Consider the following 27900-nt stretch of genomic DNA (forward strand, 5'->3'; position numbering starts at 1 on the left):
AATTTGGAAATTTGCTGCTAATGTTTTAAGCTTCCTATCGTCTAAATGAAAGATCGTTTAATAAATGCCACCAACATAAAGTAGACATGTTGCTAATGCTATTTAATATATAATTTATGTGGTATAGCCAATTTCTGTATACGCAAAAAAGTTTCAAAGTTGGAAAAATGCAGTTTTTCACATTTTTTCACATTATTTGTTTTTTTTCATAAAGATTCGTTATGAGTATCGACTCCAATTTACCAGAAATGTAAAGTACAATATGTCACGAGAAAACAATCTCAGAATCAGCCGGATAGGTAAAAGCATCCCGAAGTTATTAATGAATAAAGTGACACTGGTCATATTCATAAAATTTGTCTCTGTCATTAAGGCCATTTCAAGCTCTGTCCTTAAGGGGTTAAAGAGATTAAACTGTTTGACAACAAGCAGTAGCTTCGACCACACAATACTTTTTTGTCACTTTTTATATTTGCGGTTTCTTTTTAGAAAAAAAAGAAAAAAAAACTGCACAAGGTAAAGTGACTAAATAAGATATAATGTAATAGTGTGCATGAGCTAATACAACATCGATTACGCATTAGCTTTTTATTCCCTCCACAAAACAAACATTCTACAGCAATTAGACTTCCATTTTATCTTCTCTCCATATCTCAGTATTTTATAGTTTAATGTTTCCTATCAGCTTTATGTATCTTAATATTTATGTACCACAATTAACAATTTACGATTAGACTGGATAGGTTAGCAGTCTATTTTTCAGTTTCCTTCTATGTAAATCTATATTTTTTGTATATGTCTTCTGCTTTATCACATACAATGCCTTATAGCCATGTAGTAGTATCAATTCAATTGATGTACTTTGGACTGCTCATCTTTACCTGGGTGTACACTATATTCATTTTTCTAATTTTTGTTTCCTAAAGAACTTAGATCAAGTAAAGATTATGGGGGAAATTCATCAAGGCCTTTGCACCTATTTTTCAGTGAATAATAGGATTTTTCACCCATTTTTGGTTTAAGTTCTATTTATGAACCAGTATTCGACAGTCAAATGTTTTTTAGATGCAACTTTTTTTTTAATCTGCCAGTTTTGAGCATTCACCCAAAAGTTTGCATAATCCGTGATTAGCGCCCAATTTATTATTTGCAACTTGGTGCAGGCCTATGTCTGGCAAGTACCAAGTGAATATGCTTGCACAATTATTGCAATTTTGTAACTTTTTACTTAGATACATTCACTATGGTTGTGCTACATTTTAATGAATCGGTCACAAGATATTTGAACAAAATACACACCAATCCTCATTAGAATAGTTGCACACATTAGACTCCTTAGTAAATTTCCCCCTATGTCCCCTATTTCTTCACTGACAGTAGACAAGGCGTAAGTGGTGAAGGTCAGCACCAAGGATAAGCCTTTCCAACCAACCTCTTTTTCCTCCTCGTCAAGCAGCCACGACCTGTATCCCATCATGAAAATCCACACAGTTGAGAACAGCTTTAAGTTTAAAGCGACTCTGTACCCACAATCTGTCCCCCCCAAACCACTTGTACCTTCAGATAGCTGCTTTTAATCCAAGATTTGTCCTGGATCGTTCGGCAGGTGATGCAGGTCTGTCCTGGACCGTTCGGCAGGTGATGCAGTTATTTTCATAAAAACAACTTTTAATCCTGCAGCACTGTGTCTAACGGCCGGGGCTTACATTTGTATATGCATTAGGCTGGCACACCCTCTCTGTCCTTCCTCCCCACCCTCCACATCATTAGGAATGATCAAGGAACATTTACTGCTGTTTGAGCTTTGCACAGGTGTATTAACGATCCAGACCATTTTCATTATACACACAGGTAGGGAATAGGAAGCAATCTGCCTGGAGCATTCCTAATGATGAGGAGGGTTGGGAGGAAGGATGGAGAGGTTGTTCCAGCCTAATGCATATACAAATGTAAGCCCCGGCCGTTAGACACAGCGCTGCAGGATTAAAAGTTGTTTTTATGACAATAACTGCATCCCCTGCCGAACGGACCCCAGGACAGATCTTGGATTAAAAGCAGCTATCTGAAGGTACAAGTGGTTTGGGGGGGGGGTCAGATTGTGGGTACAGAGTCGCTTTAAGGGTCCTATTAGAGAAAGCGATTTTTAACGATTATTGTTTAACGATAAATGATTGCAAACAAGATTGTTTATTGTTAACCTGAAATCGATCACCATATTACACAGAACGAAGGTCTTAAGATACGATTGTTACAACGATCGTTACTACAATCGTTTACTATCTCTGATCCCAGAAAAAGAAGGAACAATTAGGAATTAGGGTGGGTTCACATTGAGGAATTCTCGCGGATAAACTCCACGGAATTCCGTCGGCTGTCCGTGCACGTCCGCGCGCCTTTCCACCGTCTCCATAGACACCATTCTATGGGCCGGCTAATTCCGCATTCTGCCGAAAGAAGTGACATGTCAGCTGACGGAATTCCGTGTGAACCCACTCTTACACTGAATGATTAGTGAACGAATGTGGAATTACAGGGAGTGATTAGTAAACTACTAACAATGATTTTATGGTCAGATCTAAATCAATGATCGACACAGGAATTTTTTAATTTTTGAATTTAAACATTATAATGACTTTTCCGCACGATAATCGTCCAGTTTAATAGGTTCCCAAGCCTCTGAACGGCGAGAGCAATAGGAGTGGGAGTCAACAGTCCACAACAGGGGTTATGCTACTCTGGTGCCATGAAGCTCCAGCAGCAGACTGTGCCTTGTTTCACCCACTCCCCTCTGCCAGCCATGTCTGCCCGACTCTTACCACCTGAGAAGTTAAGGAAACCCAAGAAAAAGGTAGGCAAAAAGAGAAAAAAGTCAGCACCAAGGTGGGAAGGAGCAGAGAAGAATGGGGATGTCAAGGTGGTTGCCCCCAGCCTTACTAGGTGTATTAAACTACAGCTGTTGCAAAACTACAATTCCCATCATGCCTGGGCAGCCAAAGCTTTAGCACAAGCCATAAAGAACAGCATGTTGCTACTATCCTGCAGTCCTTTTCAAGGAATCTGTGAAGAATGAAAAGTGGAATCTGATTGGTTGCTAAGGACAACTGAGCCAGCTCTACTTTACACCAGTTTGATAAATCTCCCCCATAGTGTGAGACGCCAGGGCCTGGTAACAGCCCTTAGGCACGGCACACACACGGTGTGGTACTGATCCAGCAATACCTTACTATTCGATCGAATATCTATTACTACTCATTACTACAAGCCACAAAAGAAACCAATTGATTATGCTCACCAACCAAAAATGTATTCTTTATTGTGGAAATTTCAGTCCATCACTTTAGGCATCATATTGGGGCAGGGAGAGAGGGAAGGAAAGTAGCTGCATAACCGGCTACAGCTGTTTTGCGGATATTCCTGCTTCATCTGGCCAGATAAGACAGGAAAGTCCAGTGAAATGGCTGTTGCCGGTTGGGCAGCTGCTTTCCTTCCCTCTCTTCCTGCCCCAATATGATGCCTAAAGTAATAGACTAAAGTTTCCACAATAAGGCTATGTTCACACAACGTCAAAAATAGAGATTTTGATATTTAAAATAACATATTTAAAATAACATTTTTGCTGCGATTTAACTGACTGCAATGGCAAGACGGACGTCCAATGCACACAATGTATTGAATAACGGACGTTTTACCCCCAATCGTCAAAATAATGAACATGATCATTATTTTTGGACGTCTTTTGCAAACAACGGACGTTTTTTATTAGTTGTTCAAACACAGTTTTTCTTTTTCCACCGTTCTTTCTCCGTTTTTACTATTAAATTCAATGGACTTTTCAATTACGCCACATCCAAAGGCCAATTAGTAATCCCAATCTAGAATAATGTATCAACACCAGTCATTGCACTAGGTGGAGGCCAGACAGCTGAATTACGTCTGTTATTTTAGACTCAAACAGAGCTGAAAAAAACATTGTGTGAACATAGCCTAAAGAACATATTTTTTGGTTGGTGAGTGTGATCTATTGCTTTCTTTTTGTCTTGTGCTATATAAATACATGTCCTTTCCTGCTCTTTACCTCTGTCAGGATGAGCTGCACCTTTTGACATCAGGTGAAGGCAGCTCCATCTTCTTTTCCTGGTACTCTGTGTATATTGTACAGGTCCCTGACAAAGCTCCTGCCCTCAACCCAGAAAGTGATATAAAGCGTCTAGCAGCTATTCCTGACCTTTCTATGGAAGGACTTGATTTATCTGCCTTTTCTAATTACTATTCTTCTTTTAGGTTGACATTTTGGAAGCTTTGTGACCTATTACTAGATACAATGTTTTCAACTAAAACAATAGTCATTCCGAGACAAAGCAGTATTTTATCTTAAAGGGGTTATCCAACAGAAAATCTTTTTTTTTTTTTAACAGGTTTCAGAAAGTTATATAGATTTGTAATTTACTTCTATTTAAAAATCTCAAGTCTTCCCATACTTATTAGCTGCTGTATGTACTACAGGAAATGTTGTTTTCCTTTTTTTTTAGTCTGACACATTGCTCTCGGCTGACAACCTCTGTCCAGAGCAGTAGCAAATCCTCATACAAAACCTTTCCTGCTCTGTACAGTCCCTGACATGGACAGAGGTGGCAGAAGAGAGCACGGTGTCATACTGGAAAGAAAACAACATCTCCTGCAGGACATACAGCAGCTAAAAGTAGGGGAAGACTTTAGATTTTTAAATAGAAGTAAATTACAAATCTATATAACTTTCTGAAACCAGTTCATTTGAAAGAAAAATATTTTCGCTACGTAACCCCTTTAAGAATCACCATATAACCAAATAGTGTTAGCTTACTATTCCCAACTTAAAAATGAGATATACCTTTGTTTTATGACCGGTACAACTTCGACCTTGAGCGCCCCCACCAGTCCTGGGAATGAATCTGCACTAAGGTCCTTTTACTGTTATCCAAAATGGCGTCTCCCTGTAACCTAGTGCAGGGAACTGCAGTAAACCTCCATTAAAGGGGTTGTACACCAATTTTTTTTTCTTTCAAATCAACTGGTGCCATAAAGTGCCAGAGATTTGTAATTCACTTCTATTAAAAAAAAATCGTAATTCTTCCAGTACTTATCAGCTGCTGTGTGTTCTGCAGGAAGTGGTGTTTTCTTTCCTGTCTGACACAGTGCTCTCTGTTGCCTCCTCTGTCCATATCAGGAACTGTCCAAAGCAAATCCCCATAGAAAACCTCCCCTGCTCTCCAGACTGGAAGTAATACAACTTCCTGTTGGGCATACAGCAGCTGATAAGTACTGGAAGGCTTGAGATTTTTTAATAGAAGTAAATTACAAATCTCTGGCACTTTATGGCAGCAGTTTATTTGAAATAAAACATTTTTTGGTGTACAACCCCTTTAAAGTGCGGTTCCCTTTATACCCCTTCTTTCTTAAGATCAATAGGTGACCCAGATGTTGCACCACAATGACATAAAATGATGTTGATGAAATAGGAAAATCCCTTTAATTTACTCGCTAAGGAAACAAAATTCAAGTTTTAAAGATATTAAAATAATATCATTCTTCTATAAAAAAAAATAAAAAAAGATATTTCTCAAAATTTTTGATTTTGGCAGATTAAATCCATACATGACATGAAAGGAAACCTACACCGGTCTTTACGTTTTGCAACATTATGACATTCATTGCTTTTCTCTGTATTCGGTGGAATCCAATCAAGATTTCTATTGAGGTCCTTTAACGCTTTCTCCGGAGTAGTTTTTGTTCTGTCTTCTCTTTGACTCTTGCAGGTCTTTCATCACCCTTAATATAACCTCCTATTCTTGCCAGTAATAATTTCTCCCTCGCTTCCCTTTATCTATCCTCGAAAAAAAATTTTTTTTCATTATTTTGTTAGAGAAAATTCATAACGTTTTGCAATCTGTGAACTTTCAGTGTTACATTAGGACTTTCTCTTTCGGCTGGGCAAGAGGAAAATTATCGTATGATGGTAAGAAAACGGGAATAACTGCTATTAAGATACTGACATTGTTTTGATATGTCAATTAAGAATTTTTATTTTTTATTTTAAAGTGTCACTGTCGTGTTTTTTTTGTTTGTTTTTTGCACATATCAATAGTACGGGCGATTTTAAGAAACTTTTTTATTGGGTTTATTAGACAAATATGCCATTATCTTCATTCAAAAAGACTTACCCCAGGTCCCCCTCCCCCTTCCTCCTCTCTCTCATTCACTGCTCATTATCAGGAAATCCCGACTCTTTTACATCTCTGCCCTGTGTAACCTATGGAGAGGGGAGGGGGAGGAGGGAGATTAGTCGCCAGCAGAGGAAGAAAGGATTACACAGTGGGAGCTCTGTGAAAGCTGGTATTCATAGGTCAGAGAGGTCTGTGCTGACTTCAGAGGAGATAGCCCAGTTATGTAGCTGTAAATTAACTCTTTGTTGTCTTGTTTTGGGGGTGAGCTTCAAACTGCTTTTTCATGATAAAAATGCATTTTTCAGCTAATAAACCCAATTACAAAGTTTCTTCGAATTGCCTGTACTATGGATTTCTGCAAAAAAAATGTTAACAACAGTGGTACTTTAAAGCTAAATGATGGGTGGTGCCTGGTCCTTCAGGCACTAATACATGCATAGCTGCTTAATATGTACTTTTTACAATGTCCTATACTGATGTACAGGAGAAAAGATTCAAGTCCAGGTATGTATGCCCGTTCAGAGGAAAGTGGTGATGCCATATGGATCACTACTTACTCCTCTGCTGCCCAGGGAGCTCTGCATCTGGTCTAGTAAGTGTACTGTAAACAATGGGAGGAAAAGACCTGCAAATCAGAAGAAGGAGGCAACTTTGCTAAACAAATGTAATTGCAAGATCTACAGGTTTAGGATATGCTCACACTCTGTAAGAGACCAGCCGTTCCGTGACCCCGGCTGGGTCACGGAACGGCCGGTCTCTGCAAAAATCATCCCGGCCCGTATTGCAGTACCTGTCGGATGAACTTTATGGCCGTAGTGTTCGGATGCGGGCGCATCAGTGCGAGCCCGCATCAGAACACTCTACATGCTTTATTGTGTGAACTGACAGAGCTTTCTGCGGCCGCAATTCACTGAATTCACTAGCTAATTTAATTGAGACCATGTTCACATGCTGTAAGAGACTGGCCGTTCTGTGACCCAGCCGGTCTCTGAAAAGATCATCCCCAGCAGTACCGGCCGGATGATTTTTTCGGCCGCCGGAGCCGCTCGCTTCATAGTGTGCACTGACATCGTTTTCTACGGCCACTATTCACTGAATAGCGACCGCAGAAAACTGACATGTCAGTTGTTTGCGGCACCTTTGAGAGATTCCTAGGCTGCAATGGGCGTATATTTCCGCCTAAATCATGGCCATTATACAATGGTCGTGGTTTTTACGAAAATATACGGTGTGTGAACATAGCCTGAATCTGTATTGCCTTAACACAGCCTCCAACTTGGGTACCCTTCGCTAGATCTTCTCAATCCAGAGATTGTGGTTGGGTTGGGGGGTCGCGAATACATATTTAATTTAAAAACATTTTTTCTCCTGGAGTATCCCTTTAAGAAAATACTGTACGTTTTTTTTTTATGCCATGTAAACTATACTTGGCTACTTTCTCGCAAAAGGCGAGATTCCCTGGTAGAGCAGACAGGCCGCATAGTCATCTAGTCTGGATTTCAGTAACTCACTTCTCATTTTTGCTGTCCCTCCATACCTGAGTCTATAATGTTTGCAGTTGGCACTGGCCTCAGTCACTGCTCTTGATCCCTGCCAGTAGACCTGGGCACCCTTGTCCCAACCACTTCTTGCTTCCACCAACAGTTCCTAATCTGGCTCATAGTGTGTACATGCATGTTCCTGCTACACTTCTGTGTGTCCATCTATCCATTCCTTACACCACCTGTCTGTACCCACTACCATCCTGCTACCCATGCCTGCAATGTTCCACCTTTGCACTTTCACAGTGAATGGCACCAGGAACTTCTGGCCTTCCTGGCTATTTGCCATCCACACTGGGACAACTAACGGGAAGGGACCTGGTAACTTCTAGCATAAGAAGTCCATTACTCACATCCTCAAGTGGGATAAAGAGTGAAAACCTAGAGAACACCTAGGGGCATTTATTGACATCGACATCTCCTACCCCGGACTTAAAATAGTCCACAGGATTTACAAACACCATATGCACAGGGAAATCTACACCACCTCAGAGCTGGTGTAGATGTCACTTATAGTGATAGTAAATGGTAGCAAAAAGGCCTCTGGCGGGTTCGGTTCAGAGGGCAAATATTTGCATAATTTATGAGCGAAACAAGCAGTTGGGCATATATTATGCAAATACTCGCCCTCTGCACCACTTGTGCAAGATAATAAATTCCCCCATTACACGTCATTCCTAAGTTTGGCCCAAAGCCAAACCATTGTGTTGCATAGTGACCCCACACTGTTGGGGATTACAGCTTCCTGATGATCGAGGTCGGTATAAGAATATTGTCTAAAGGAATATAGAGGACACAAGTCAGAAATATAGTTCTTTCTTTCTTAAAATGAAATTTTTATCTTTCCATTAAGTAGCAGTATGAATGTAAATCTATTACTGTAAATTTTACTGCTGCACTCTATGTGAATGTCATGATCAGAAGACGAAAAATCAAGAATGGTGAAAGATAGAAATAAGGTGGGAATTTTTGGTCTCCTTTAATTCAGAAAATAGCCACCGTTTCCCAGAAGGTTGGTTTTCTTTCCCTCTGAACTAAATACCTAGATCTGAGAAGGGATGTACTGTATGAAATGAGTGTATGTGTAGAATAGATACGTTTATACTCCATCCCTGTATTAATGCACATTATTTATAAGGGCATTCCTTCCCAAGGATTATAATGTGGGTTCTTATAGTTGAAAATTCAGCTTTGGTAGGATTTAATATTTGATGTTACTGAATAATAAAGCTCCTACGGATTCTGTAAAATATGTTTAAAAAATAAATAAATAAAAATAAAAAAAGAAAGAAAATCGATTGCTATTATTGAAATACAACTACTATAACAAGCTTCTTACAGGGTAAAAGAATCAACGAGAGCTGAATGGGATAAATGACCCATAGAACACGTTTCAGTGTGATTTATACATTATGTTCTTAGCCTTCATTTTAAAGTCCAAACCATTGAAGCAATTTATATTAAACCTGATGAGGCGCGTGGGCTGTGCACAAAATGCAGTGTTCAAAAATACTGAATAAATATAAAAATAAAGATTGATTTTCTTTCTAGAAATGGCATCACCTCAGAAGCACCAGATGAGGATTTAGACTTCCTAAACCTACTTGGATCAGCGGCTTGCAGTTTCTTAAAGGGGTTACCATGGCTAAATTGTTCAATAACCTATGCACAGCATAAGCTATCAATCATTGATTGGTGGAGCACTCACACGCCTGGCACCCCTTTAGCAGGGCTGCCACTGCTATATCTATGCAGTAAATAAGGCAGAAATTGGTTGGTTGCATTCACGGTGCAGAGGCCACGCCAGGTTATGGCCGCTCATATACCATTCGAGTGAAAGGGTACTGAGCTGCAGTTACCAGGGATGCCACTATGCAGTGAATGCGGCCATCTGCTTTGAGCTCCAATCACTGTGTTATTATGAGTCATGACCAGCTTATCAGTCATTATGTAAGTACCCACCAATCAACAATCTAAGGTCTATTCTTTGGACAGACCATCAATCAATTTTTGCCTAAAAAAACTCTTTAAGGGTTAATTTCATAAAATGCTTAAAGGACTTTTCCCTTCATGCACAACACACCTTAGTGAGTTCATTATCCAGTCATTTGTTCCTTATAATTAGTGTTAAGAAAACTTTTCGAAAGTTCCGGTCTGGCAACGTTCGTCCGAACCCAAACACTCAGCATTTGACTCCCAGCATCTAAAAAATATGGCTGCTGCCCTAGGGAGTCCTGAAAAATATGAATGCAGACTATGGCTTGGCAGCCATAGGACAACATCCAACCACTCCAGACGTTGGGAGTCAAATGACGAGTGTTTGGGGTTAGACAAACATTGCTGAAGGCAAACTTTAGTCGAGTTTGCTCAACAGTACTCATAATCAATGTAATCCTGCCTAGGGCTATCTTCGCCTACTTGCACATTGCACACCTAAATGAAGCACCTTGAGCACACCCAAGATTTATGATTTGATAATGACAATTTATGAAATGGAATACCTACAATACAAGCCAGACCTCCATTATATAGTACTATAGACCATAGCTGTAGACAGTGTTCTAGATACCATAGGCTTTCTAGATAGCAGAATCATGTTAGATATCACTTGAACCCTTCCCCTCTCTACATTATTTGTTGGGGGAGATTCAGGAGGCCCTCATAAATATTAGACAGTCAGTCAAACCGGGCAGGTTTGTGTATGAGCACCTTATTCCAAGTCTCTATAGAGAACACATGAATGTTCAGCATGAAGCAGGTAAGGAGAGATAGTTACAGAGTGAAAAATGTTTAGTCTATAACTATTAAATCCATATAATCTTCAACAAATATTCTTTGTGTGGCCATATCTTTAAAGCGAATGTACCATCAGTACATTTGCTTTAAGTCTTGCACATGGTCCATTTTTTGAACCAAGGCCCAGTTCCCACATACAGCGCCATTCTATTCTCAGGCTCACAGGGAAACAATGTTAATAAGAAGAACCATAGCACTAAACCATATTCTTTTTATTAATACAACAAAGGGAATGCATATACTCTAGATAAAGGTCAAACATGAAATTTTTTCCATCAAGTGGCTCCATTAGAATCAATGGAGCCGCATCATAGAGAAGCAGCGGTTTCTTCAAACTGGTGGCGGGTTGGCCCGCCTCCAGTGCTTCACCCCTGGCCAGTGCCGGTGCCATGTGCAAAACTTAAAGCGAATGTACTGATGGTACATTCAATTTAATATTCCATTTAACAGACCAGTGACTACTATGAAATAATGTCTGCAAACTACTGGATCCACCCAGGAAATATAAAGTTCTTGCTGTTTATATTAACATCAGAGCATTCAGTTTGTTAAGGCTAAATTGGTGAACACTTTTGATGAATTAAATTCCATGCTTGCCCTTTATCTAGAGTAGTTGCATTCCCTTTGTTGTATTAATAGAAAGAATATTCTTTGGTTCTTCTTATTATTAACACTGTTTCCCTGTGAGCCTTCCCAATAGTCTCGATGCTTTAGTCGAGTGTTGGAGTAATACCAATGGTGACAATAAAGACTTTTTTAGCGATACCTCTGAGATGCAGTGTGTTGTTGTAAGAAAGTAGAAGCAGACATCAAATGTCAAACTTCAAATGGGATAATTATTTGCTATTGTTAACGGAAATTAATTGAATCCTTCAGGGGACGGAACGTCGTGAAAAGACACAAAGACGCAGCACATCTGTTTGTTTGCTTACAGTTTTATATAAATAATGAATGGGCTTCTAATGGAACCTATAATAATGTGTCAGACATTGAATTCACAGTAAGAATATCTTTTCATTTCTTAACAAAAAAAAAAAAACAACATTAAATATCCCAAAAATGAGAAATAAAATGCACCTTTTTTTTACTGCAATGCAAAATAGTCTTTACTTCTAAAAAGAGTCCACACGATAGGCTACCAATAGTTGATCGTCAGGGTGCCTACAGCCAATTTCCCACTGAATCAGCTGTTTGGTGCCCGCACTACAGTGATAATGGGGCAGTTGTCTGCATTCCCTGTGTAGCGGTAGCATCAGTGTACTGCAGCATTGGCTACTATACCCTTCAATAGAAGCTTAGACTGCAGTACAGCAGGGACACCGCTTTATAGGAATAGAGGCAACTGCTCCGGGCCCCATTTTTACCGTAGTTCGTGTCATCAACAGCCGATTAGCAGGGGAGCCTGGTCGGAGCATGTGGATAGGCTATCAATTGTTTTGTCCTGGAAAGAAATCAGCTGTTAAGTTCCCGCACTACAGTGATAATGGGGCCATAAGCAGTTGTCTCCATTCCCTATGTAGCAGTAGCACCTGTACTGCAGCCTTGGCTACTATACACTTCAATAGGAGCTTAGGCTGCAGTACAGCAGGGCCACCGCTTCCCAGGAATAGAGGCAACTGCTCCATGCCCCATTTTCATGGTAGTGCGTGTCCTCAACAGCCAATTAGCGGGGAAGCCTTAAGGGAGAAGGTGGATAGGCTATCAATTGTTTTATCCTGGAAAGCCACTAATGTCAGAATTGCAGATTTTTTGTTGCATCAGATCCCAGTAAAAACTGAATTAAAAGTATTCTAAAAAGTCACATTTACCCCAAAACAATACTAATTAAAACTACAGATTACAGCACAAAAACCAAGCCATAGATAGAAGTTTGCAGGGGAAAGGAAACATTGTATGGTAACATAAACAGCCGCTAATAATGATCATGATTATTATTTGTATCCGTCTATATAACAAGATGGTCACCTTTGCCCAATATGTTGGTGAAGTGGGAACATAGTCAATGGGTGACAAAGTATTTATAAAAAAATATATATATATATTAATTTTTAAATTAATAAAACAAAACAAAGACTAATTAGATCAGGTATTGTTAGAAATTATAGATTGTTATAACAAGGAAGGCTTTTAGTGTTTAATGCTGCCCATGGTTAGGTTTGCTTTATGGAGTTTTAAATTTATAGTATATTATCTTTTACACAATGCTGTTTCCTGGCAGCTTGGATTATTCTTGTCTGGAACAGTTGTTTCCCTGGGGTATAAGTGGCGGCAGAGGAGTTGTTCCTCGACATTGTAAGGAAGCGATACACAGACATGTTGACGACACATTTTGTTGGACTCTTGTTGACTGGTCATTTAGATCCCAATTATCTCCTTTCTATAGGCAGTTTACATGTAAGGCTTAGTTCCCATGGCACTTTTCTCCACTTATTATGCGTCAAATTACTGCAATGACCACAGCATCTATAAGGTTAACTGCCGGGAGCCGAGCTGCACGCCAAAATCACTGACAGCCCTGACCAGCTGCAGATGGCAAGGGTGCAACTCCTGTTCATGTGTCGTCACAGGACGTGATGGCACATCCATATGGGGGGGGGGGAGGGGGGGGTAGATGTGGCAGTTCGCCCACATGGGTGAAGGGGTTAAGCGTTAAGCCTATCCATACTCTACTGACATCAAAGTGAAGAATGTTTTTTTTTCCTAACATCTCTACATTCACATGGATGAGGTCAAAGCTTTTTTTTTAATATATGTAAATGCATAATAAATAAATAAAAAAATGGGGGGGGGAGAGTAGTGGTAGCTGCAGAACACCCAGTAAATAATGGGTTAATTCTTCTGTGAATGGAAAAGTCCTGAAGTCAGTAATTCTAACATATCTATAATGTAGTAATGTGTGAGTGATGTAGCGCGCTGTCCTTCCCCGCTAATGATACCCTGGATATGCCTGGAGGCACAGCTAGAGGGAAGATTATGTATCTGTTCTTTGCATAAGGATTTGTGATATAGTAAAAGAACTGTGCAAAGCTTTTTTATTTTTTTTTTTGCAAAATAACCATCTTTATTTTTATTAGTTTGTCCAATGTAAATTCTGCAACGTGATTATATTCCATTAAGGTTTCCAGTTTTCTAAGTGCAAATCATATTTGCCAAACTGAGACCGAAACTTACACTTGTATCGTTATTAAAAATAATTGGAGAAAGCTGATCGTGACAAGTAGTCAAATAAATGCTGAGAGTTATGGCAGCAGCTAATAGAAGTGATACTTATGGAAAGAACACCTACTATCATTAACACGCAAGTAATAAACATGTCAGGGGGATGTCAGGAGAATATGTGGGATGAAGTAGTGACCATCCAAGCAGATCAACCTTCTGCACCAACCACTATGATCAATACTATAGTCAGCCTCTCCCCTATGCAAATGACAGCTACCTGGCACCAATATATAATAATAATAATAATAATAATAATAATAATAATAATAAACTATACATTGAATGAGATGGACTGAAAGTTTTTTGTCTATTAATCTTGTGTTTTAAACCCACATGGAAGTGTTACTGTTATTATGAAAAACTCCCCCTCCATGTCAATGAAGAGAGTAAGGTTCCTTAGACTTTTATTACAAGCCCGACTCATCAGGTGGCACATAGCCAGGGGACCACGGTCTTCTGTCCGGCTCGCTCTCACAATCGGTTACTGTCTGACCGCTCAGGCCTGGACCAATCAAAACTTTTGACATGTCTCTGACATGTCAAAGTTTTTCTGTGACATTTTAATAAATGTACCATTGACACAGAAAACTACTAGAATATTGTCTTAAAAGATAAGCTCACTGAAGGATTAAGTTATATACTGCCCATAGAAATCTATGTAGAGGAGAAGAGGGGTAGGGAGCCTCTACAATGTTAACGTTGTTGTATGCAAATAGGCTTTCTGGCCATTCGGTGAGTAGATGGTGCATGGATTTGAACTATGGTATGATTATCAGCAATTTTATATGACACTCACTATGAGTGTTTTATGACATATATGCCAAAATCTTTTCAAAAGAAACAACTTCCTATCTGCAGACAGTTGTTTTGGGGTTATTGCCCTCTTCATCAATGAGCAGGGTGTTGGCTGGCTAGTAAGAGGCCTATTGATGAGGGTCAAGAGGATACTAGCACTCCTTAAGGAGAGTGCATCATAAAGACATGTGGAGACTTAATGGCAAAAAGACAAATTTGGTCAGCTCTCCTACAACACCATTCACACTAGGCAGCAGCACGTTGCTATGGCTGAAATTGCACACACAAAAATACACAAAAAATAAGACTTAGTGGCCACTCCTTAGGTTAATATGGCCGCAATCCATGATCAATGTGGAAATCAAGTCCTGTTTATGACTGAAACACTGGACATTAGTTAAGACAGGGATCTTGTTTTGCTCAAAATTTATCCACTGAAGAAGGAGTAAGAATCCCTGAAACACGTCTGGACAGACATTCTATTTGGATACAACAACAGAAAGTTTATTACAGTAACGAGTAATGCAAGTAGGTTTACAGAGCTTACTCGGTACTTAGAGCAGCAATACAGCGGAATCTAGAGCAAGGCTGTCAGCCTCTCATTAGTTTACACTGTTTGGCTGAATTCAAGACACCCCAGATGGGTGACACCCCAGAGGCACCTTGGCACCAAGTTCTTATATTCTTTTGATACCCCCAAAGGCAAAGTGAAAGGTGGTGTAGGTTTTACTTTGTTCGCACGGAGAGGCGGTGCGTTGTCAACATAATTTCTCAGAGCTCTGGCGGCTGCGAGGACATTGGTAAGGCCGGCGTAAAAAACACCGGACTTAATAAATCTCCCTCATTGTTTTTATCCCTATTTTTATTTTTACACCTAAACTTATTGATATTCATGCTATTGATTCTATGCTATACATCTGATGTAAATTCATCGTTTCATGTACCACACGAGCCCTGTGGTAAATCATCTTATTTGATCTTATTTTATTTATATGTTTATTTTATATATAAAACTTTTATGGACTGATACTTAGGGGACTGATTATGTTTAATTATCTATGATCTTCCTTGCACAAGGAACTGCTTTATCACTTAACCTTAGCACTAGACTAAGGTATGGCTGAGCTGCACCAGATAGGGAAACTGGCAGGAGAGAAACTGCGGCTGCGGGGAGCACTGGGTATTGGGGTAGATTTAAAGGGCAACTTCAGGGGAATTTTTTCAAAAATTTCAAGTCTTCCATTGCTTATCAGCTGCTGCATGTCCTACATATCTATGTATATGTCTATGACATACAGCAGCAGTACTGGAGGTCTGGATTTTTTTTTTTCTAGAAGTAAATTACAAATCTCTGGCACTTTTTGACATCAGTTCTTTTTAGAAAATATTAAGTGTATGGAGAGCAGGCTTAGGAATCTCATTTATAAGTCAGAGGTGGGAATAGCTACAGAAAGTCTTCCTAAGACCCCAAGCATTTGTGCATTACACAACCTTTTGATTTAAATGAGAGCTCTTTTCCCGATGGTAACACTGTAGGGGACTGAGCTCTAGCTGCTTAGCTGCTTAGTTCTCTCTCCATTGCTGGAGTCTCAGCAGCAGGACACTCTATGATCAACTTACCAACATGTGAACTTTCTAACAATTGGCCATTATCCAAAGTTTATAATTATTTTATAAGGAGAGTAAAGGGTAATTTTTTTTAGTTTGATAATTTTATTTCTTCTTCAGATTTTCATATCTGCTTTTGCTGTTTGAATTGACTGAATGTAATTGTATGTATGATTAATAAAAAAAAAAAAAGTTATTTGGTTATCTGGACCCTGATGAATATAGCGGTGCACTACGGGATAACAAATTTTCTAAAAGATATTTTACATACCTGGCTTGATTCCAGGCCTCTGGACTGGAAGCTTCATGTTGATGCCAGTTGTGTGACTACGTTAGTTGATGCAGTATTAGAGCTAGGGGAAAGCTTTAGGGCTAATGGACAAGTCCACAGAAACACGTCTGTGCACAGACAGTGTCTTGCACAGTGGACCTCGGAGCTTCCAGCATCATGATTAATTATGATGTCAGGAGCTCCGATACTGTTTGAAAGTTCGCGCTAGTGTACTGACACAGCCATGCGACTCATGCTGTCCTCTGCCCGTAAAGGATGGCCGAGACTGTGCTTTTGGCCATGATTCAGTGCGTGAATTGTATGTTTCCTTTGCACTAGTCTAAACTGTGTCTTATGCTAGTATTTGCCGTGTGGTGATTGACAGGTTTCCACCACACTCATCTGGTTTCTTCTGCTAGCTCTAGTCCTGGGCTGCAGATAGTTTATACTGAGTAAGGATAGACAGTTGGCTTTATCACTCACCTCCCCTCCCTGCCAGTCTGTGTTGTTTGTCGTCTGGATGTCAAAGGGCTGGTCCAGTCACTCTCTGGTATGGTATTTCAATATCTCATAAGTAGGTCACTTGTGCTCTGGGAACTTTGCAATAGTCTCTTGTGGCTAGAGTGCTTCATATTGGATTGTCTTGTTTGGAATTTTGACCTCCTTGCCTCTCAAGTCTGACCTCCATAGTGTAATAGCGGTACGCGGCCGAGGACTGACGATATACATTACCTATCCAGGCTGCAGGGCTCCTCTTGCGGTCTTCTCCCCGGGTCCCGTGCACTCCAGCTTCAGAGCGGCCTGTCTGAGCTGACAGGCCGCTCAGCCAATCACTGGCCTGGACCACCGCGGCCAGTGATTCGCTGAGCGGCCTATCAGCTGAGACAGGCCATTCTGAAGCTGGACCTGGGGAGAAGACCGCAAGAGGAGCCCTGCAGCCTGGACGGGTAATGTATAAAGTAAGAACAAGGACTGCAAGGACATCGGTAACGATGTCCCTGCAGCCCTTGTCTAGCAGATCAGCGCTCGTTTGCAGTTATCGGGTCTTCATCGGCCCGTGTAATACTACCCTTACTCAATGCAGGGTGCAGTCCAGTTGTCACTTGTGGAATAGCTCAAGAATGGCAAGTAGCAAGGGACAGCCTTGAGGAGTGAGGGGTGTGGAGGTCTAGTGCTAGGGCTTGCACTGTGTATCTGTCTCTGTATTCCATCAGGGCCCGTACAATAAGTATTACAGTGTGTTGTTCAAATAACACATGGAACTTTAGGCATTAAGGGATGGGGGGAGGGGTGGGGGGCACTTTCTGAAACTCCTGCCTTGGCCACCAGTACAGTAAATCCTGCCCCTGTACTAGAGAGTTATTTGTGGCAATCCGTGGTATTTAGGACATGATAAAAATTTTAACTAGAGTAGCAATATAATAGAAAAGATTTGTCTTTAGGATGAAGAAATCCTTTCATCTTTTATATAAGAAGGGACGTCTTACTATTTTTTTTATGCTGCCAGGTCAAGTCAACAGAAATGACCAAGTGAGTGCAGAGTGATCTTCACCTTTAGAAAACTTTCATGTGAATGGCAGACATACAAAAAGTGAAGTATCATGGAGATATTGAAGAGTTATTATAAAAAAACAGAACATGGCAGCACTGAGGAAAACATGACATTTCTCTTCTCGTAATCTTCTAATATGACACTTACATGAAACATTGGAAGAAGTAAGAGGAGTTTATAGGTTGTTGCTCCCTGATAATTCATCTAGAACATTTTCTTTTAATTACTTTTTTTTTAATTAATCAATCTATGGTCCAATCACTCACCTGAATTTTAAGATAGATACCGTAATTTCATGCTTCAAGGAATAAATCTAGTATGGCATCTTTCTACGTTTGCTCTGCCTGAGATCTACAATGACTAATTGTCTTAATACAGCAATACAAAAATGTTATCGAGGACAAATTGACTTGAAAGCTTTATTTATAAGTAAAATCATATTTTAAATTTGTATAAACCAGATAAGATATATGCACAGAACACAAAATAAAATGTGAATTGAGAGCGTGAAGGTTTTTCCAAAAATTTCTCTGAATCACCTTAAGGCTATGTTCACACTACGTAAGAGACCGGCCGTTCCATGACCCCAGCCGGGTCAAGGAACGGCCGGTCTCCGGCCGGATCATCGCGGCCGGTACTTAAGTACCGGCCGGATGTTCTTTCTGGCCGCAGAGCTCTGATCATCAGCGCGCCCGCATCAGAGATTCCCATAACACACAGGCCGGAGCCGCTCGCTTCACTGTGTGGACTGACAGGTCTTTCTGCGGCCGGAATTCACTGAATTCCGGCCGCAGAAAACTGACATGTCAGTTATTTGCGGGGCCGCACAGATCCCGGCCGGAGCGTATGTGATGTGTATACGCTCCGGCCGGGATCCCATTGAAACCAAGTCATTGTTCCACCGCGCCAAAAGTACGTCTGTTGTTGCCATCAGCAACAATGGCTGTACTTTTAGGTAGTGTGAACATAGCCTAAAACATAAAGCCTCTCCCTGTATACCTGCCAGCTCAACCCTAGGTGGTCGACAATTGGGCACTGGTCTCTACGCTGGGTAAGTGAAACACAGAACAAGAAAAGACAGACAAAAACAATACAAATAGTCAGGCAGATACAGGACAAACTGGAGATAGAACAGTACAAAAACAGACCAGGCAAAGAGTTCAGAATACCAAGCAATCCGAACCAAAATGCCAGCTCCCGGTCCCAGCTAACTTGTCTGATGTCTGGAGTCCTAGTCCAGAGAGTTATTGGACCAGCCCTCTGACATCAAGAACACAGATTAACAGGGAAGGGAGATAAGTTGAGAAGGCAACTGTCCATCACTACTTAGTCTAAACCATCTGCTAAGGCTAACAAAAAAATATGGTTGGGGCTAGTTTAAAGGGTGTAGCCTCTTGTGGCCAATTAGATCCAGTAAACAGTACTATTATTTAGATGAGAAATTGAAGTAAATTGTAGCTGAAATCTACTCCGGCTTATAGGTAACATAGACTTCAAAGTTGATTAGACACCAATACGTCACTGTGTCCGAGTAATACTAGCCGGATTAAAATAATGCATTGTCTATTTAGTTAAACATAAAAGTGTATAAGAAATATCAAAGAATCTTTTAATAGATTAATCTACAAAATAAGATTATATATTATATAGAAAACATGCATACACATCTCAATGACAGATCTACTTACATCTCCGTAAAAATAAAGATACCACTATAGACATTGCTTAGGAGATCCATGACACCCTAGAAATATATTACTAGAGAAGTGATATTGATTCTAAGAAAGGGGGAGTTCCTTACCAACCAGAATTTAGGGGGACATTTATCAAGGGGTTTGCGCCTAATTTTTGGTGAATAATTGAATTTTTCACCCATTTTTGGTCTAAGTTCTATTTATGAACCAGTATTCGACTGGTGAATATTTTTAGATGTGACTTTTTTTTTAATCCGCCTGTTTTAAGTATTCACCCAAAAGTTCGCATATTCCGGGATTAGCGCCCAATTTATAATTTGCGACTTTTTAAAAAGTCGCATAGATAGGCGCAAGCCTACATCTGGTCAGAATCAGGTGAATAAAACTGCGCAATTTTTTCATAGTTGCGCCTTTTTATTTGGATGCATTTACTATGGCAGTGCTTCATGTTAATGAATCAGTCACAAGATATTAGAACAAAATACACACCAATCCCAATTAGAATAGTTGCACTTACTAGACTCCTTAGTAAATGTCCCACTAAGTAACCATAAGTCTTCAATTTTTCCAAGATACATAAAAAAAAAAAAAAAACTTAACAAAATCCAGGTCATGCTAGTGACCTCTCCTGATTCCATCCCATCTTTAGGTAGTGTTCTTTCCATCAAAGGCGCACCTGATATGGGTTTACTTTGTACCTGTAGGTGAATGGGCTATGATTATATTAATTTATGCTTGTGTCTCTTTTATAATAATTATTACTGTGATTTACTGGGAACATATTATACTTTTGAGCACTCGCACTTTACTTGTCTCTTGCAGTATTATTAATTGTCTATAAATTTATCTATCTATTTTTGCTATTCACCTCCCATAGATACTTGTTTGCATTGTGCTTTGGAGCCATGCATGTGTGTGAAATTTTGTAATTTTTATATTTATTTAATCATATTTTGATGCTATATATTCAGCACTAGGTTTGTGTAGTATTATATCAAATTTCCCACACTCAATTGGTACTGAGTTTTCCCTACTTTTGTTTTTGTTTTTATTGGGTGTTTTTAATAATGGATTAAAGTGTCAATAAAGAATAATGATTATCATATGTGATTTTGATTGATATTTTTTTTTTATAATTTTTTGTATTTATTGTGGGGGGTGGACATTATAGGTGTTGTTTAGTTAGTTTTTTTTTTAGGTTTCACCCCCAAAGATTTATCTAAAATTAGGACCCTTTCTGGGACTTGTAGGTGTATTATTAAAGAACAAAATACAATTTTTTTAAAAGGAAAAACAAAAGTTTTTTTTTTAAGTTTTTTAATTGAAGGCAATATTGTTTCTAATTTTGAAGCTGAGTGACCAATTGAGCTTGCACAGGAGTCGTGACTGCTATTAGACGCTCTAATGAGCTTAATAACGTTAATGAGCATAGTGTTTGGAAAATTGCTTCTATTTTGATGGACAGGGCAAAGTCAAGAATAGGATGAGACACAGAATAGTAGTGGGAGGATATCAGTCACAGGCAACAGATACCCCGTACCAGCATGTACCCCCAACACTCACTCATTCATCCCTCTCCCTATGCTGCTGCGCTTTATATTAAAGGGAACTGTAACCAAGACAGTGCATCTAATCTATCAGAATCATGTTATAGAGGAAGAGCTGAGCGGATTGATATATAACTTTGTGGGAAAAGATTCAGTAAAACTTGTAATATGTTGATGGAAATTCCTGATCATTCTGTGTTAAGGAGTCCAGTGGGCGGTGTCATTCAATGGACTGGACTCTTTAACATGGAAACAGAGATTTCAATCAATACATTACAAGTTATACTGAATCTTTTCCTATAAAGTTATATATCAATCTGATCAGCTCCTTCTGTTCTATAACATGATGCTGATAGCTTAGATAGGATTTTCATGGTGATGGGTTTTCTTTAACGTGTTCTGGTTCTCCCTATATGAACTAGCCAGCCACACGCATGTTATTTCACCGCAGATCCATCATATTGAATATGGACCTTGTTTGTTACTTACGTATGTATTCTATTTGCTGTGCTTTACTAAAATACTAGTTAACTGTCTTCCGCCTCCACCCATCTCTATATGCTATGTAATGAAGGATGAAAATCAATATTATTCCTGTACTCCCACCATACCTCCAGCCACAGCCACTGTCTTCACTTCGGACCACCCATGACATCAGACCGTGCTCCCACCTATGATGTCACACCCTGCTTCTGATCATAGATTGTTTTATTTTTTTATACCTAATCTAGCGTCACAGGCATTCACATAAGCATTTGCATTTCCCGTGACCACAAATCTTGTCTTTGTTATCTCCTGACATTACTATTGTATTACTTTCTGTTACACACATTACCTTACCCTACAGCTTTATACCATACTGCTTACCAATAGATAGATTTTATGCAGCATTGTACTATTGTTAATTCATGAATTGATAGATTTGGATCCGCTCTGTACTGTATAGTTTTATGTTTTCCTGCTCACACAGTATGATTCTTTATTAGTGCATCATATCTATGTACTACACTTACCTGCTCAGACTATGCATCATCATCTGCTATTGAGTAGTAAATCCTTATGGTTACCTGCTCAGACAAAGCATGATTCTTTGCTATTGTCTACTATATCTAAGCATTTAATTACCTGCACAGACTGTGTATCATAATCTCCTATTGCCTTGTACATATCCTGCCTTGTACTGTATATCCTGATCAGACAATGCAAGATACTATTCTACCCAGTACAGTATATCTATGTACATACATTCTCAGACTATGTATCATAATCTGTTATTGCCCTGTATATCCTTATGGTTAGCCGACCAGACAATGCAAGATACTTTACTACCGAGTACAGTATATCTATGTGCTTATGTTTTTAGATTATGTATCATAATCTGCTATTGCCTTGTATATCCTTATGGCTTCCTGAACACACAAAGAATAGTTTATTTTTTGCCTAGTACAGTACATCTATGTGTTTACCGGCTCAGACTATGTATCATTATCTGTGACCAACCCATAGTCTGTGCCTTAATTTGTGTGTTTGGATTCAAAGACCCAAGCACAGACTTTATTACAGAAGTCTGCGTTTGCTTCCGTCAAAAAAACGGACTCAAACTTACTTTGCATTGTTGTCGTTCTTTGTATAGTGTATAATATAGAACTGATCTCTGTAGGTATGTGCATAGTGAGTTATGTTGTCTGGGACGCACATTGTAGCCTCTCTTTATGTATGTTGCCCTCCATATCAATACCCACATGTCCTATAATTTATTTTATAGATGTTTTATGCAAAGATCCAGGTTGGACTGAGAACCTGATGGTGTCTGATGTTAGCTGTTTTATTAGATTAAACATTTCCACTCTTCTTGTGCATAAAGTAATGACTATGGGGGAAATTTATCAAACATGGTGTAAAGTGAAACTGGCTCATATGCCCCTAGCAACCAATCAGATTTCACCTTCCATTTTCCAAAGAGTCTGTGAGGAATGAAAGCTGGAATCTGATTGGTTGCTAGGGGCAACTGAGCCAGTTTCACTTTACACCATGTTTAATAAATCTCCCTCTATTTTACTATTAGGCTACAAACCCACTTGGCGGGTCTGCAGCGAGTCCCCTTGCTGCGTATTTGCAGCGAAACTCGCTGCAGATCCCGGCCCTATACTTTTAATGGCAGACAAACACGCAGCAGGGATATACATCCCTGCTGCAAGTTTGTCTGCAGCCCACCCCATTAACCCCGCCGGAGCTGATACTTCACCTGATCCCGGCTCCGGCGGTTCCCAATATCTTCAGCAAGCCGGAGCGGGGACCAGGTGAAGTATATGCTCCAGCCAGCCGCCCACAGCCCCGGCCGCTGTGGGGGGCGTGCGATCGGTGCTGCGGGGGGGATCGGGCGGCCGGGGCTGTGCGATCGCCGCCCGATCGCCCCCCCCGCAGCACCGATCACACGCCCCCCGCAGCACCGATCGCTTGCACGCCGCCCCCAATCGCAGCCCCGGCCGCTCGATCGCCCCCTGGCAGCACCGATCGCCCCCCTGCAGCCCCATCGGGGGGGGGGGGGGGCGATCGGGCGGCCGGGGCTGCAGGGGGCATGCGATCGGTGCTGCGGGGGGGCGATTGGGGGGGCGTGCGATCGGTGCTGCGGGGGGGCGATCGGGCGGCCGGGGCTGCAGGGGGGCGATCGAGCTGCGGGGGTGCGATTGGGGGGGGGGACGTGCAAGCGATCAGTGCTGCGGGGGGGGGGGGGGGTGTGCGATCGGTGCTGGCCAAGGCACTTCAATGCCTTGGCCATGCCTCTATGACACTTCAGAGTGATAAGATTTTTTTGTAGGTGATTGCAGCCTCAGAAAACTACAATAAAGCTATGGATAGCCTCACTGCTTATATAGTTATATAGTCTTGTAAACTGTTTGAGACGTCTTTTCTAACTGACAGTTTCCCTTTAAATGAACTGAGAATATATGACATTGACAAGCCGTATCATGGTGCCGGGAGGGTTGCTTATAACTACTCTATCTCGACTATGGTACTTAGATACAGGGCTAGAGCCGCAGACTGGACCTGAAGAGAAGCCCAGCGACAACCTGAACCTATAAGTAATATCTATGCAGAACGTTATCTGTTAGCAGTTCCAGCTCTGCTCATCCTCGCAGATACACATAATATTGTGTGTTACTCCAGATGAACTTTGGAAAGATCAGCACCTGTTTTTTGTTGAATTGTAACTTTTCCCTATATTCTTGAGCACAGCAGTTAAATAATCTGGGGAATATGAGATGCTACAATATTTATAGCGGGGGAACGTGATGCCATGAGGGATGCCGTCTCTCCCTCCAGGCGATCTGAACACGCTGCAGAACAAAATATCCAATCAGCAGAAAACAACAACCATAAAGAAAACTTCAACTCTGAGTCCGTCATCCATCACAGGATGTTTTATGTTCTCCGATAATGAGGGGAGGCCGCGTGCTTCTCAGCTAGGATGTGCTTGTCAGCTGGAGAACCGAGCTTCTGTCTACACAATATAACACATCAGAGTATAACACATAACACAATACAACACGTAACACAACATAACACATCACAGTATAACACCTAACACAATATAACACATATCACTACCTGCACAAACCTCTAACAACCCCAAAGTTACACTCAATAATAACGTAAACTTTTCTTAATCAATTTTGAGGGAAAATATATAAATACCATGAATGATATTACATGTGAATAAGCGCATTATTCAGATCAACATAGAAACCAATAGTCTTAACAAATTAAGTTTACTGTAAGGAAATTATCTGGCAAAGAAAAATATCTATCTATCTATCTATCTATCTCCTATCTTTCCGCATATTCATCCATCCATCCATCCATCCATCCGTCTATCCGTCCATCCATCCATCTGTCCATCCATCCATCCATCCATCCGTCTATCCGTCCATCCATCCGTCTGTCCGTCCATCCATCCATCCATCCATCTGTCTATCTGTCAGTCCATCCGTTTGTCCGTCTATCTATTTCATGTATCTATCTATTCTTTCATCTGTCTGTCTGTCTATCTATTTATCTTTTTATCTATTTCCTATTATCTCCTATAAGTCTAATTATCATTCTATCTATCTATCTATCTATCTATCTATCTATCTATCTATCTATCTCCTATCTATCTATCTCTTATCTATCTAATTATCTATCTATCTATCTATCTATTTCCTATCTATCTATCTATCTCCTATCTATCTATCTATCTATCTATCTATCTCTTATCTATCTCTTATCTATCTAATTATCTATCTATCTATCTATCTATCTATCTATCTATCTATCTGCTTAAACATACACTCACTCACTAATGCAGAATACCATACTGGACATAGGATGAATGAGAGAAGTAATACGCTGCCTTTTACCTCTGTCCCGTTTCAGACAAGGATGGTTCATGTCTCGGAAAAGGCACAAAAGTTGCGCTACATGGTACTAAGCGAGGGGACATCTTGGTCTTCTGCTCAGCAAACTGTTGCAGTGATTCCAGTTTACTTATAGCCATGTCTCTTCTCCCATCCTGCCCGTCTCCGCTCTCTCTAATGCTGATCTACCCATCGCTGTATTTCCATGCAAACTAGAAATTTTCTCTTATAATACAGGATCCTGCCTGATGTGTTCATTGCTGGCAGGGCTCACTCCATCTCGCCTACTAACCAGGCTCACTGGGAACAGGAAGAGCCGTGTTCTGCTTAATATGATTACATTACAAATCCCTGTAACATTCATTAATACCAAGCAGAATGCCACATTGCTCATTATAGAGATTTCTCTTACTGAAGATGCTCCTGTTCCGCTCAGACCCTTTCCTATTTTATTTTATTTATTTGCCTGCTAAAATTAGCCAAGGGCTCCTCTTCATACGTACCTACTGCTTGTTCAGCATTAAAAACTCTTGTAAATTTTTATAATTTTTTCTAAACACTTTTTTATGCTTAAAATATAATATATATACATATATATTCAGGGCTCCCCCGGAGTCCTCCTATGGCATCTCCGGGTCCCCGGCTGAATAATCCAACCACAACTTTTGAGATGAACTGGTCTCGGCAGCGACAGCTCACTCAGCCAATCAGTGGCCACGGCTCTGTCTCGTCTCAGTCAGTGATTAGCGACTAAGCTGCTCGTCACTGCCAAGACTAGGTCGTCTTGGAAGTGGAGGCGGGATCACACCCAAAGATGCTATAGAAGGACACCAAGGGAGCATGGAAAGGTAAGAATAGGCTGTTTGTTAAAAGTTTATATTGAGAGGAATGCCCCTTTAATTCATGTCTTGAAATGGTTAAATACAGCAGCAGAGATCAGAGCTATTCCTGATTTTATCCTTAAAGAAGAATCTTGACATTTACAGTATCCTTTTTGCTTTTCTCTTAAACCTTAAGGCATTTGCATAGCTTAGTCTCTTAGAGAAAAGCATAACCTGAAGCTACTGGGCCAAAGGCAATTTATGTAACAAGGTCCTCCCCATAGCTATGCCCTTACCCACTTATATTTCTATATGGTTTGATTTTTATTAGTACTGAGAAATATTTGTTGAATCTCCTTTTAGATAAATTTAAAACCTCGTTATAATAGAATTAGTCATAAAGTATAAACATTTTATGGACGAGTAAGTGTTCCTGGGAGATTTACCACAACCAACGTAAGATGATGTCAACTGCTCCATAGAAACAGACCACACATTGCTCATATGTTTGTGAAGCTTTAAGTGGCATTTAGTGGTCTGTTGTTATGGAACAACCGATAAGATGTCATATTGCAAATCTCCCAGAAACAGAAGCTATACTCAGTTACAGGGCTGACCAATCTAGTTATCTCAAGAATCACATTAAAAGATAAGAGGTGGTATCGAGCCATGCTACAAATCTATGAAAAAGCAAAAATAAAATATGTGATCGGAATTAAATGTTACATTTCTTAGTAGATTAAGAAGTTAAAGTAATAGGTACATCCTCTTTAGGCTGAACCAATCAAACGGCGCCGTCACGGGGAAGCCGGTGCCGCGGTCCGTTTTTCGGACTGCGGCCCGTTTCCCGTGCACTGCGCCGTTCTAAGCACCGGAACCGGCCGGTGCTCAAGCACTGTGGGAGGGAATTCCTTCCCCTGTATGACGGCGCCGTTTGATCCGTCAGTTCAGCTTAAAGAGGATGCACCTGGTGGTACATCCTCTTTAAAGTCTGTCAGGTGGGCAAAAAAATTATTTCCATCTGGGGGTGGGGGAGCATAATGAAGAAGGTATATTTACCTGTTCTGTGTCCTGCTTCTGGACCCTGCCAACAGTCTGCATAACTCCCCTGCTGCTATGTCACAGCTAGAGATGATCAAACAGCGGAAAATCTTAGGTTCTATAGAACTTGAACCTTGTCGAATCTTCCGCATTTGATTCCCGATGCCTTCCCGGTCCGTGGGGAAGGAGACAGTTCGGATACCGGAATTCCAGGATACAGTCCATTACCTAGGCTGAATCCCTGAATTCTAGGTGCTACCCGGGCTGTCTCCTCCTTCCCCACAGACCGGGAAGTCATCGGGAATCAAATGCGGAAGGTTCGACAAGATCCAAGTTCTCTAGAACCTAAGATTTTCCGCTGTTTGATCATCTCTAGTCATGATTTGGCTGAGGGATGCCCCGCTCAGACAGTCAGTGA

The 27900-nt window shown here is 40.5% G+C and overlaps 1 protein-coding gene across 5 annotated transcripts in view; it reads right to left on the reverse strand.

Moving 5' to 3' along the window:
- The window catches only part of KCNT2 (potassium sodium-activated channel subfamily T member 2), a 389104-nt gene that overhangs the window by 281191 nt on the left and 80013 nt on the right, over nucleotides 1–27900 (reverse strand). For 3 of the 5 annotated variants that reach the window (XM_069968983.1, XM_069968984.1, XM_069968982.1), the window contains exon 1: nucleotides 25624–25893. The exons of the other annotated variants lie outside the window; for them this stretch is intronic. In XM_069968983.1, coding sequence (XP_069825084.1) covers nucleotides 25624–25760 — 137 coding nt within the window. In that variant the 5' untranslated portion in view covers nucleotides 25761–25893. Of the gene's footprint in view, nucleotides 1–25623; nucleotides 25894–27900 lie in introns of those variants that run through there. 5 annotated transcript variants of the gene reach the window in all.

Source organism: Dendropsophus ebraccatus, chromosome 4 (assembly GCF_027789765.1).
Source record: "Dendropsophus ebraccatus isolate aDenEbr1 chromosome 4, aDenEbr1.pat, whole genome shotgun sequence".
In the NCBI taxonomy this organism is placed as follows: domain Eukaryota; kingdom Metazoa; phylum Chordata; class Amphibia; order Anura; family Hylidae; genus Dendropsophus; species Dendropsophus ebraccatus.